This window comes from Oryzias melastigma, linkage group LG17, assembly GCF_002922805.2.
Source record: "Oryzias melastigma strain HK-1 linkage group LG17, ASM292280v2, whole genome shotgun sequence".
Lineage (NCBI taxonomy): Eukaryota > Metazoa > Chordata > Actinopteri > Beloniformes > Adrianichthyidae > Oryzias > Oryzias melastigma.
In genome coordinates, this window is record NC_050528.1 from 29,256,950 (window position 1) to 29,269,490 (window position 12,541).

The window sequence follows — 12,541 nt, forward strand, 5'->3', positions numbered from 1 at the left end:
CCCCCCCCCCCCCCCATGTCCAAATTAAATCTTAAATGAAAAAGTTAAAATCACACTTTCATTATTTTATTGTATTAATTGTTGTATTGAAACTAACTGTGGGGACAGTTAAATATTTCTAATCATTATTATCTGTAGTACATGTGCAGGTGTATGGAGCTAAATCGGGGCCAATATTATTTGAAACCAAAATAAATCAAATTGAAAAATATATTGGTGTTTGGTCAAAAAATATATATATATAAAACTCCCAAAAATGTTTGCTATTCTAAAAAAAAAACTTATTTTTAGCTTCAAATATTCTGTTTTTTAGGTTTCAAAACTCCAAAATTCAGTTACAAAACTTAAAAGATTTGCAACTGAAATTTCCGATTTGAAAAAGGAAAAAAAGAGTTAAAAGGAAACAAAAATTTGACACTGAAAAAAAGTTTTGAAATTGAAATTTTGAGTTTTGATGCCTAAAAAACAGAATATTTGCAGCTGAAAATAACTAAGTTTAAGTTACAATAGCAAAAGGTTTTGGACTTTTTACATTTTTTTGACAAAACACCTACATTTTTTCAGTTTGATTTATTTGGGTTTCAAATGATATTGGCTCAGATTTAGCTCCATACAGGTGAGGCACCTGGGGATTTTTGACCCTTTTGGCTTGCCGTACTGCCTTCCCCTGACTCTGTTGCAGGAGTAGCTGCTGCTCCTCATTGGGAGATCTGAACCCAGACATGATGACGTGTACCGATGCTTTTATTCAGCTCTTCAAAATGAATAAACCTGATCTCTCAGTATCCACGTCGTCCTCCATGATGAGTTTGAGAAAAGGTTTTTGACGGAAGCTCCTCCCAACTCCTCAACTTTGACACTTATTTAAACAAAGACGGTGTACAGTATCGGTACATGAATTTGATGTTAGTAGCATTTGGTATGGAGAGACAGTTCATTTTATAATGCATGTGCGAAAACCGTGGCTATTGATTATCCGTTGCACCTCTAGTGAAATCTAACGGATTTAGTATTTTGTCTGTGAGACCCGAATGTTGAATCAACGTCTTTTTCCTGTTTCAGCACCAGCCAGATCTGGCAATAGGAGTCCATTTGATGGACCGCTACACCTTCTACCTGCTGGAGTTCCTGGAGGACATCCATCCGTCCAGCAAAACCAACATGAACGATCTGGTGAGAATTCAACTCTCAGGATTTTCTGATCCTGTGAAGATTTCCTGTTGGTTGTATTTAAAATTTGTTCTGAAAAACAAATTTACTTCTTTGAATTAAAGCTTTCAATTGTATGAAAAGATTTGGCAGCTATGTTTTCAAAGCACATTTCAGCATTTTAAAACTGATTTATTTAGTAAAAAATGACATTTGGAAAGCAAACAGAAACGGTTTCTCTGATCAAATCAGAAATTCCACTTTGTCAGTTTTCTATTGTCTTCACTTCTATGTTTTTCTTGTCATCAGTCAGTCTTTGTTTCATTCATGTTTTTCATTGACATTTTCAGCCAAAAAAACACGACTGTCAGTTGGAATAATAGCAGCTGACTGTAAACACAACTGGCAGGAAGACTGACTCAGTTCTTTTGAGAACATATAAAGAGTTAAGCAGCTAAAAGAAGAGAGGCGGCATCGGTTCACTTTATCAAGCAGATAAATCAGAATCAGTTCAGAGCTGCTTGACCCGTGTCGGCCTGGAAATGAAGGGTGTCTCGCCTCTAGCAACATTTCATCCTCACTCAGAGATAAATCAGGAACTGTGGACACATTTGCTGCACTAAGAGTTCCTCTCACAACTCCAGACTAATTCCTTCACTACTCAGTAGTGAAGCATTTGCAATGCTGTGTGAATCTACAATTCAAAAACTCAGTGCTCTAGAAACTTCCTAGAAGTCTGTTAAAACCAGTGTGCATCGATGCTACCTAAAATGGCAAATATAGACCACAATGCATTGCATTTAAACACATTTTCATGTGAAAAAATGTACTTTAATGTTAATTTATAAACCATTTGCTCTCATGAATAGTCTTTATAAGGCTACTTTACAAGAAACTTTTCTTATGTTTAAGGCAGGGATCTGCAAACTGCAGCTCGGGAGCCACATGTGGCTCTTTTACCCCTCTTTGGTTAAAGTAAAATGTTTTAAAACATTGTAAAAAGTAACTGTAAAGGAAAAAGTAAGTGACTTAAACTTTATTCAACTCATTCACAAACAGCTGAAGGACAGAATTCAGTGAGGATCTTAACAACAGTAGTCTTAATTCTCCATCAATCCATCAATAGTTTATCAGCTTCCTACTGACACATTTGGACCCAATTTTGAGCTTCATTTATCACAGAAAATCAATTTACTGTCCGTAAGCAGAATTAAAGCTACGTTAAGTTAAAATCCACTGGAATATAAAGCAGATTTTTCTATTTTTTTTTTTAAATCAAGGATCTAAAGTGGTTTTAATATACGATAGGGTCACTTTATTAGCTCTGATTTAGTTTTTGTTGGTTATATTTATGAATTTGTGGCTGAAATGCAGTAAAATAAACCCTGTTTTATTTTTTAAAACATTGATGACTTTACACTTCCTACTGTATTTGCTGCATTGACATGATATTATGGTGTAAGATGTCTTTTATTTTGAAAGGAAGTCATGCAAAGCTCTTTAGTTTTTATCTTTTCATAGAGGTTATAAAGTGTTACAAATGCACACGTTTCATTTTCCAAAGTCGATCACCAGCATTGTTTTCAACTACCTACATTTCTGATGAAACATTTTGTTCTTAGAAATGTTTTCTAACAAAATAACCTGCAGTGAACAAAAGTATATTTGTGTTTTTTTTCTATTTCTTCAGTTCAAAGTTTGTCCCAGAAGTCAGTGTGTTTCCACTCCGGGCCACCGCACTGATTTATTCCTGAGGAACCCGGGGAGCGTTCTCATCACAGATTTCTTTGGGAGTGTCCGCAAGGTGGAGATCACCACAGAGGTCCTCAACTTAACTCACCCAATCCAGCAAGCGGAGGAGAGGTGAGCTCAAGTGATCAGTCTTTACAGGGAGAATCATGACCTATGAGAGCCTTTGATGGAGTGTTTCTGTTGCTCTTTTTGCACTCTGGTAAAAATGAATGTTTTGGGTGTTTTTAACATGTTCTTGTGGCATTTTGTTTTACTGATGGTGGATGTATATTAAGGAAATTAAGATTATTTCTTTATTTAAATTGTGAAACAGAATCCCATGAAGAAGGAGCTCATTTGGGACTTAGAAAATAGAGGGGTCACATGCACGATGACGCCAGAAACAATCTCTCGCCGGAAGTGGAAATTTGGCAACTTTAGCCGATTGCTTAAACAGAAAGGAAACCCTTTAAAAATTATATTTTCAGAAGTATCAGCTTTTAAACTTTTAAATGTGACTTCAACCTTTCGGTTGAGGACTTCCAGCTAAGGATTTCAGGCGCAAATGACGGAGTTGTCCCACAACTCAGTTAGATTTCGAATGAACTCCTGCCCATCTGCAGAAACTATGCTGAAACATTAATAAAAGGCCACTAGGAACGCTTTGACATTAGATCATAATTAGCGGGACTATGTTCTTTGATTTACTGTAACTTTTCAACCGTTAACAGGATAATTCCAGTGGATTTTGAAGGAGAAAAGCGGCTAAATGAGCTGCTTTTCTCCTTCAAAATCCACTAGAATTATCGTGTTAACAATTAAAAAGTTACAGTATGTTTAAAGATTTTGTGTTTAAGCATCACCAACGTCACCTCAGGTGTTAAAGGGTTAATATATTTTCAAAATCAGCTTTCTTTCTGACAATCAGAACAGAAATACAAATCCTAAATGTTGTTTTAAGGATGCAAAGTTCTTTTGAGAGTGTTTTCTGGGACAAACTGGGTAAATCCTCCTTCATTAAGGTCAGTGTTTAATTGAATAGCTGTGGGCACAGTTTTCCTCCTGTTTCACTCCCAGCCATCAACATTTCGATTCTAGTTTAAATTGTCTCCCGCCAGTTTATTGATTTGCCCATCAATTGTGTAGACTGAACCACTCAGCTGAAATCACTGTGGGGGGGGTGAATTGATTGTGGAAATTATGTCACTCAATTCTGTTTGTAGCTTTAAATGAAATCATTAAAGTAAGTTCATCTAGAATGTTTTTATGCCTTCAGGCAGCGCCATCATGTGGGGAATTGAATGTACCAACTCTAGTACAAATTGTGGACAATCTCAGCCCACAAGATGGCAGCAGAGAGCTGTCCAGCTTCTTCATCGTCTCTGGCGACTTCATATTTGCTTTTTCACAAACACACTAATCCCACACTAAACACAGTCATCAGGAAAAACCCACAGCTAATGCATATACTAATGAATTCCTGCTTCTTTGTGACCGTCCCTCATAAATGAACTGAAGAGTTGGGGAGTAGGGATTATTTCACAGCTTTGCTAAAAGATGGAATCAACATTAAAGCTTGATTTAAGAGAATACCCTCCTCCACCCCCCCACTCAATGCCCTGCACTCACACTCTTTTATTTATTTCATTAGGCCAGGTTTAATTGAACCTCTGGGAGGCTTTAGAGAATCTAATGTGGCCGGCTACTAATTAGTAATTAGAAGCAATTGCAGTGCAGATTTTAGTCATCAGCGGTTTCGGCCCCAGGCTACTTGGCCATTGCACACAACTCCCCCCTATTACTCTCCTATTGATCAGGGGTGGCACATTAGTCTGCTACTATACAGAAAAACACCACCGTTGTTATTGAGTTACCCAGAATGCAGACCTGGGAGAAAGAGACATCTCCATTTCTGATGCAACAACCCAGCAATCCCTACTACCATTTGATGTTTAACAGTGTGAAGTTTGCACCAGCAGCATCTTCTGCTGATGGGAGTTTGAAAGAAGTTGCTGAACCATCCCTTTAGATGATTTCTGCAGCATCATTAGACTCCAATCATCTATTGATCTATTGTCAAAGTGTTCCAGTGGTCTTTTAATTAGGACTGGGTATCGGTTATAATTTCCTGAAACGATTCGATTCACAAGAGCTTGAATTGATTCGATTCTGATTTTTTTCCGATTCTTTCGATTATTCAATTCAATTTTAAGCTTACAAATTTATACACATTTGTTTAGAAATGCATTTAAAATCTTTTATTTAATTTGAATATATTTATATTTATCTGATACAGTTCACATATAGTAAAATTTATTAGTGAAATAATGAGATTGTTAATATCATCCAGTGTTACATGGATTCTCTAAAGGAGAAGTTCTAACTAAAATGTTCAGATCATTAACATTGTAAACATTGTTCTGTTTCTCCTGGAGGGCATTTCAGTTTGACCACTAAGTGCGATCGTGCTATAAAAGTACACTTTATTCAAGAAGAAGACAACAATGAGGGAAAAAAAACGAATTTTTAGACCACAAATAGTTACTTTAAAAATTATTTCCTTAAAATAGTTTGGAAAATTAATGCCTGTAATGCCTGTTCATTTAGTCAGCAATGTATTTTTTTGGTCAACCGAGCGTTAGCATTAGCTGTCCGATGGGAAATTCTATTGAACGTTAGCATCAAGCTAGCAGACTTTAGCTGCGGCCGTGGTGCAGTGGTAGGGCGGTCGACTCCTGATCAGAAGTGAGCAGGTTCGACTCCTGCCTTGCCTGCCCATGTGTCGAAGTGTCCTTGGGCAAGACACTGAACCCCGAATTGCCTCTGGTGGGAGGTTGGCGCCAGTGTTCGGCAGCGGAGCCACCACCAGTGTATGAATGTGTGTGTGGATGGGTGAATGGGTCTGTGACTGTGAAGCGCTTTGGGCCCTCGAAGGAGGGTAGAAAGCGCTATACAAGTATACGCCATTTACCATTTGTGTGCTAAATCAATTTATGTCTTTTGTGAATCGATTGTTTAACAATTAAGCTTAAATCGATTAATCGATTTTTTTTCAGCCCAGCCCTACTTTTAATGATGTTTTTGGGTAAAATCGAGAATCTGTATCATTTTTTTAGGACATAGTTTCTGCAGGAGTTCATTAGAAATTCACTTGTGTTGTAGGTGGGGCCGTTGGCGCAGAGTAAGCCTGGGCTAATGTACCATCATCTATCTGATTACATGCTCTCCCACTAGCTTACAGCTCCTCACAACCCCTAGCTAACATTAGCAGTGCAACAAAAATTGCGAGCAGCCCTCCAACAAAACCCCAACTAAAATGAACTCTAGTCGTCCAGCCGTACACATTCTCACTCCCAGGTCGTCACATATTGAGGTTTGGTTATCGCCCCTTCCGTGTCAATTGTTCGTAAAATTAGGGGTTCCCAACCTCTGGGCCGTGAACCAGAACCGGTCCAGTAGCGCCACGCGTAACACACCTGTACCCAAACCCGGTACTACCGGACGCAAACCAGTACCTGGTTATTGTTAGGGCACGGACACTGGGTCCGCGTCCCAAGGGTTGCAGACCATTGACAGCCAACACGTCAGAAAAACGACAAGTTGGGGACACCCAAAATGTCAAAAAGTGATGCGAAAGGGGCATTAGCCGAACGTCAATATGTGACGACGTGGGAATGAGAATGTGTTGAACTCACAATGGGTTGAATAGAGAAATACTCAAAAGCTTAATTTTCTTCATGAGCCTGCCGTCATGAGAAAAATGCTACAAGACCATATGATAAACACAATTTTAATTGTAGTGGGTCTTTAATAATTGACCAACTCTACTCAGACGATCACAAGTGAGACATGATGCCAAAGAAGATCCTAAACGAGTTTCTGGAGTGAATTGTTGTAAAATGCAATAATAACAGCAAAAATGTGGATTAACCACATCAGATCACTGTGGTGAAGTGAAATTGAAACATTTTTCTTGTGCATTTCCTTTAAAAAGCCTCAATTTGCATGAGTCTAGAACATTAACAGTATTTCCTTCTGCATTTAGATGGAAAATCAGTTTATTTTAGTCAAAACGTAGTGAAAACAAATGAAAATGTGTTTACAATACTTTGCTAGATCTAATACACCACTTCCCTGAGTTTTCACATGCTACCTGTGGGGTTTGAGACACAGTCAAGTCATAGCAGGATGTTCTATAAATGGATTTAAACAGTGCTGTTGGTGCACCGCTGCCTGCTGGCCATTATATTATACATGCCCCATTTCATAAAGGACTGCAGTCTATAAAAGGATGACGTGTTACAGGAAGAAGTCAGACTCAAACAGAAGGATCAATAGTAGATCTTAGTCATGTTGACAGAAACAAGCAAAGAGTGGATCGACGTTTTGCTCCTGTAATTTGGAAAAAGGGCATCCACAAAGCACTTTTTCTGCTTTTTTCTTCTTCCGCTCTGGAACTGTTGCAAGAACTCACACTCCTCTACCTCCTCACTGTTCAGTAAATTCACTTCTTTTTCTAATTTACCTACAATGTATATTTCAAGTTGATGTGCTGCAGCTGCTCTCTCCAGAAGTATTGACATGTTTTATGCACAGAAGAATGAAATGACACACATTTACATAAATAGAAACGGGTCATTTTGAAAGTTTCTCAGTGTTTGCTCTCCGGGCTAATGATTGGGTGATTGCACAAATCCTTGAAAATACACAGATCGTTTTGATATTACTTGATCTGAAGCAAGTGATCACCATCCATCCATCCATCCATTTTCTTGACCGCTTTGTCCCTTCCGGGGTCGCGGGGTGCCGGAGCCTATCCCGGCTACTGATGGGCGAAGGCGGGGTACACCCTGGACAGGTCGCCAGTCTGTCGCAGGGCCTCAATCACACACCCATTCACTCTCACATTCACACCTAGGGACAATTTAGAGTCACCAATTAACCTATGAAGCATGTTTTTGGACGGTGGGAGGAAGCCGGAGTCCCCGGTGAAAACCCACGCATGCACGGGGAGAACATGCAAACTCCACACAGAAAGGTCCCAGCCGGGATTCGAACCGGGGCCTTCTCGCTGTGAGGCGAGAGCGCTAACCACTGCGCCACCGTGCAGCCCCGCAAGTGATCACCAAACAGCAAATCTCTGTTTATTAATTCATGGTGACTAGTTCATTCTTTTCCTTAAGTCCTCTGAAATCCAATGTTACTGTTGGTAAACGCACACATGCATTTTCTATTTATTCTTTGTAAATAAAAGAAAAGGGAATGTTTTAAGCAATGGATATATATTTTTTCTGATTCAATGGGGGGGTGAATCATTGCATTTTGGACTAAGAGGCTTTTTTTGAGTCCATTAAAAAAAAAATCAAATTTATTGAATTTAGCTGTAAAAACAGAAGGAAGGAGCTAGACCGCAGAAAAAAACCAAACCATTTTTACACAATGTTGAAGTTAAATTGCTTCTGTAAAATCAATTTAGTCACTTTTTCATATCTGGTTTGAAAAATAAAAACAAAAGTTGGTGCAGCTCCTATTAGAGCTCCAATCACTTGAAAACAGTGAAAACAAAACATAATTCCAGCCAAAAAAAAAAAGACCTAACCAAATTATTTATAAACATGATTGTTTGACAAACTCTCTACAGCAAGTTCCAAATTATCATGCACATGATATTTTTCTATGATTTTCCTGATTCTTCAAAACAAATGACTGCATAATTAAGTCACTAACCATTAGAGTATTTATTAAATGTTATTGAACTAGCCCCCTAAAGATACCAGTGTTTTGTTCAAAAATAAAAACATTAAATGTTCCACATTATTAGACAACAGAGTTCCACAACATTTGATGGATTCTAAAGAGCCGAAAATGGTCATTTGTTGAATTTGCTGCATTAGGAGGTCATATTTACTGGGGGTGTGTATCTTTCTCTCTCACGCGATTCGATACGCATCTCGATACATTCACGAATCGATACATAAATGATACAACTAACTCTTTGGCGATACGATACGGTCAACGCTAAAATCTAGATATTTCTAAATTATATGGTATTTAAAGCTATAAATAATAATGGAGAAATTTGCTCAGGTATTGATTTGGAAAAACAAGTTTATGATTGGAGGTATTTTTGTTTTCATCACATGTACATACAAAGACAAAGACGGTAGAAAAAAATAACAGAAAGAGAAACTGCAGTTTACCAGAAATCGATAATTGATTTTATGCCTTTTAATCAAAATAATCTTCATATCTGTGGTTTTCAACCAAAACTGCTGTTACTCAGTCAAGTTGCGATACGTATCTATTACGATACTGCTGCTACTCCCACTACTCGATTGATTTTTCGTATATAATATCTTTTACATCTCTAATATTTACTGAAATCTAAAGCTATTCCAATTAAAAGCATCTTCATAAGTAAAGTTTCATTTGAACATGGACGCCTATGTTGTGGCATTAAACTTTTTGTAGAGCTTCTTTGCAGGATGTCTGAATAGGCTCCCAGAGCTGCAGTTTGGATGTGATCTGCCTCAACTCTCACAGATATTTTCTCCAAAGGTTCTCAGTAGGGTTGAGGTCAAGGAGGATGGGACCACACCATCAGTTTATCTCTTTTGATACCCATAGCAGTCAATGATGCAGAGGTATTGCTGCAGGCTGAGATGGAGTATTGTCATGAATGAAGACACGGTTCTTCCTTTTGTAACGCAGAAGAAAGTGGTCAGTCAAACGCCACAGACTTTTTAGAGGTTTTCACACCTCTTCCTAAAGTTTTCAGGAAATATCCTCGTCCAAGGCATTCAACTATTTCTCGCTTTTCAGCAGCAAAGAGATCCTTTTTCTTTCCCATTGTGCTTGAAAATGTCGAACATCCTTCTTTAGTAGTTTTTCCTTTAACTGAACTCATCTGCCAAACTATAGATTAATTTCAAGTGATCCAAAGAGTCCCGAGACACTATATCATAAATGAGTTTCATTAAAAATAAACAAATAAATGTATCTTTTTGACACTTAAAGACAATTTGGACAATCATTTGGAATGAGTCCACAGTCGTCTGTTAAGACTTGACAGCGTTTCCTTTGACCTAAAATGTGTTGTGGAGCTCCTACAGAAAGCAGATCACGGATGTCCTGTTACTGAATGTGTTGCCACTTTAATCCACTTGTGTCGGCTTTTCTGCCACTCAGGCGTGTGAAGGGGGACGCTGCAGACATACGAGGGCCGCTTACCTCATTTATGCTCGTGCGCTATTCTAAACATCCATGTTTTCTCCAGCTGGCTCCTCCATTAAGAGAAATGGACAGAGGAAGTGCTTAATGGACACAGACTTTATATTATTACGGTACTCAGTCACTTCAAGCTGCAGGTGATTGTTGATCGGAATAGATCCTCTAGCAGGTTACATGTATCTCAGAATAATTACCACTATGATAATAAAGCTAAAGCCATGGCCCATTGAATTATAATGTAAGCTTAATGTAATTTGTGACCTGCAGTGCTGAAATGGGTCCACATAAAAGTGTATGAGCTTTTAGTGGGGCAGATGCTCAAAGGAAATGTGCTTGACCCAAAGACAGCAGCTGGAGACCGCAGTCATATCAGAGCTGGAGGTCACCTCATCCATTAGGATCAGTTAAGTGGATTGAAAAATCCTCTTTTTTTTCTCATAAAGAATAAAGTGGAAAGTGCTCAGAATTGAGTTAAAGCTCATCTCCTGTAAGTTAGGAGGGGTGGGAGACTGTGATGCTGAGCACACAAACATGCAATAACTTTATTTTTATCACTGTGGCTCTAAGATAAACATCTGTCCAAAATATTGACAGTTTGGAGGCAGTGGATGGATATGGGGGATAAACAAGAGACCAAGATATAATACATGTATATATATAAATCCTTTTGAAAAAAAAATAGTTGCACTATTTTGTGTCGTCACAAAACAAATAGGAGCCCTGCAGTACATTGGTATTTGGTCCTGATTGTTTGAACTTTCTTTGAATAATGGTCACACGGGACAATTTTCGGACCATATGTTGTGTTAACCCTTTAACACCAGAGCTCCAGTGTTATGTTCTTTGATTTTCTGTAACTTTTTTAATTGTTAACACGATAATTCCAGTAGATTTTGAATGAGAAAAGCGGCTCAATGAGCCGCTTTTCTCATTCAAAACCTACTGGAATTATCGTGTTAGTGGTTGAAACGCTACGATATGTTGAAGGTTTTAAGTTTAAATGTCACCATCGATGCCTTAGTTGTTAAAGGGTTAAACCAAGTCAAGGGAAAAGTAAATTGTTGCATTCCTACTGCATACCAGTATGCTTACATTCAAAGTGTTAAGCAACTGTACTACATTTAAGAAAGATTTATTATTTATTGTTTTATTACATTACACTAAGCTTAGTATGAAACAAATGAATTTTTTTTTTACGATATTTGTGTTTCAGTAAACAAAACAAAACGAAAGAAGATTTTTCTGAATCTGTTGTTTTGTAAAACACACATCAGACATTTAACTGAAAAACCAAGATATGAACTAAATGAAATGTTGAATCCCTAATGGTCACTAACTTCTGTTTAGGTTGACTGTTGTTTAGCTGGAATTGATCAACCTTTTAATTTGCAAAAATCCATTGGCGTTTATTTCTTATGTTCCACAAATAGCTTTAGATTTTTTTATTTTTTTGCAGGATTAGACTAATATCCCCACTGTTTGTCTTCAACACATGGATGGTAAAGTCCAATTTTCAGTTTAAACAGCCATTCTGTTGCTTCTGAGGAAACTGAGCCACTATGACTTCCATATTTGATTTACTATCTTGAAGAAACACAAGGAATCTGGAAAACTTCTTCTGCACTGTATAGTACCAGATATTTCTCTCTGAGTCACGCTGGTGGAAGTTTTTGATGAAGATGTCCTGAATCCATTCTAGGTCAGTGAATTGGATCCAATCGAATTGCTCCAAATTAAACCCAAAATTGAAAGTGATTTGAATTGTCAACCACAAATATTGAATTGTTGAAATGAATCGCTACAACCCAAAAATAAGTCCTCTTATTTTTTTATTTAGAAATAATAAAAAAAATAAACATCATATTTAGAAGTAAAGCGATTAATGAATTTATGAAAAGTTTAAAATGGGGTTTAGATGAAGTTTAACAACCTATCAAGGCCAAGCCGCTTTTTTCAGTTTAGTCCAAATTAAAATTTATACAAACTGTATTTTTACATAATTACAAGAAATAAACTCATAGACTGAAAACAATCAATTATGATTAAACATTAAAAAACACAACAGTTAACAAATGAATAACCTTTATATCTATTTATTATATCACCTTTTTATAGTTGGTTTGAATTGTTGTTTTTCATGTCTTCCCTGCAGTTCTTCCATGTCAGAACCTCTCTTATGGTGATGCAATAAAGTTTAGCATTTGTTCTCACTGCTGGTTTATAAACATACATAGTTCTCTCAGGCTGTATTTATTGCCTATTAAATGAAAAAGTTTATAGATGCTCTTTGGTAGTAGGTTATTTTTAGTTTTAAACATGATTCTAATTACTTTAAAATCAACCAGAAATCTGCATTTTAATCATTTTGATTTGTTAGTCAGTAAGTTGGCTCCAAATAATATGATTTGTTGATTATTCATTCAGCTTTGCA

At 37.3% G+C, this 12,541-nt stretch overlaps 1 protein-coding gene across 1 annotated transcript in view; it reads left to right on the plus strand.

The window, feature by feature from the left end:
* pigk (phosphatidylinositol glycan anchor biosynthesis, class K) overlaps positions 1–12,541 on the plus strand; it is an 87,957-nt gene that overhangs the window by 14,430 nt on the left and 60,986 nt on the right. The window contains exons 8-9 of the mRNA XM_024281867.2: positions 1,063–1,173; positions 2,840–3,012. Coding sequence (XP_024137635.1) covers positions 1,063–1,173; positions 2,840–3,012 — 284 coding nt within the window. The remainder of the gene's footprint in view (positions 1–1,062; positions 1,174–2,839; positions 3,013–12,541) is intronic.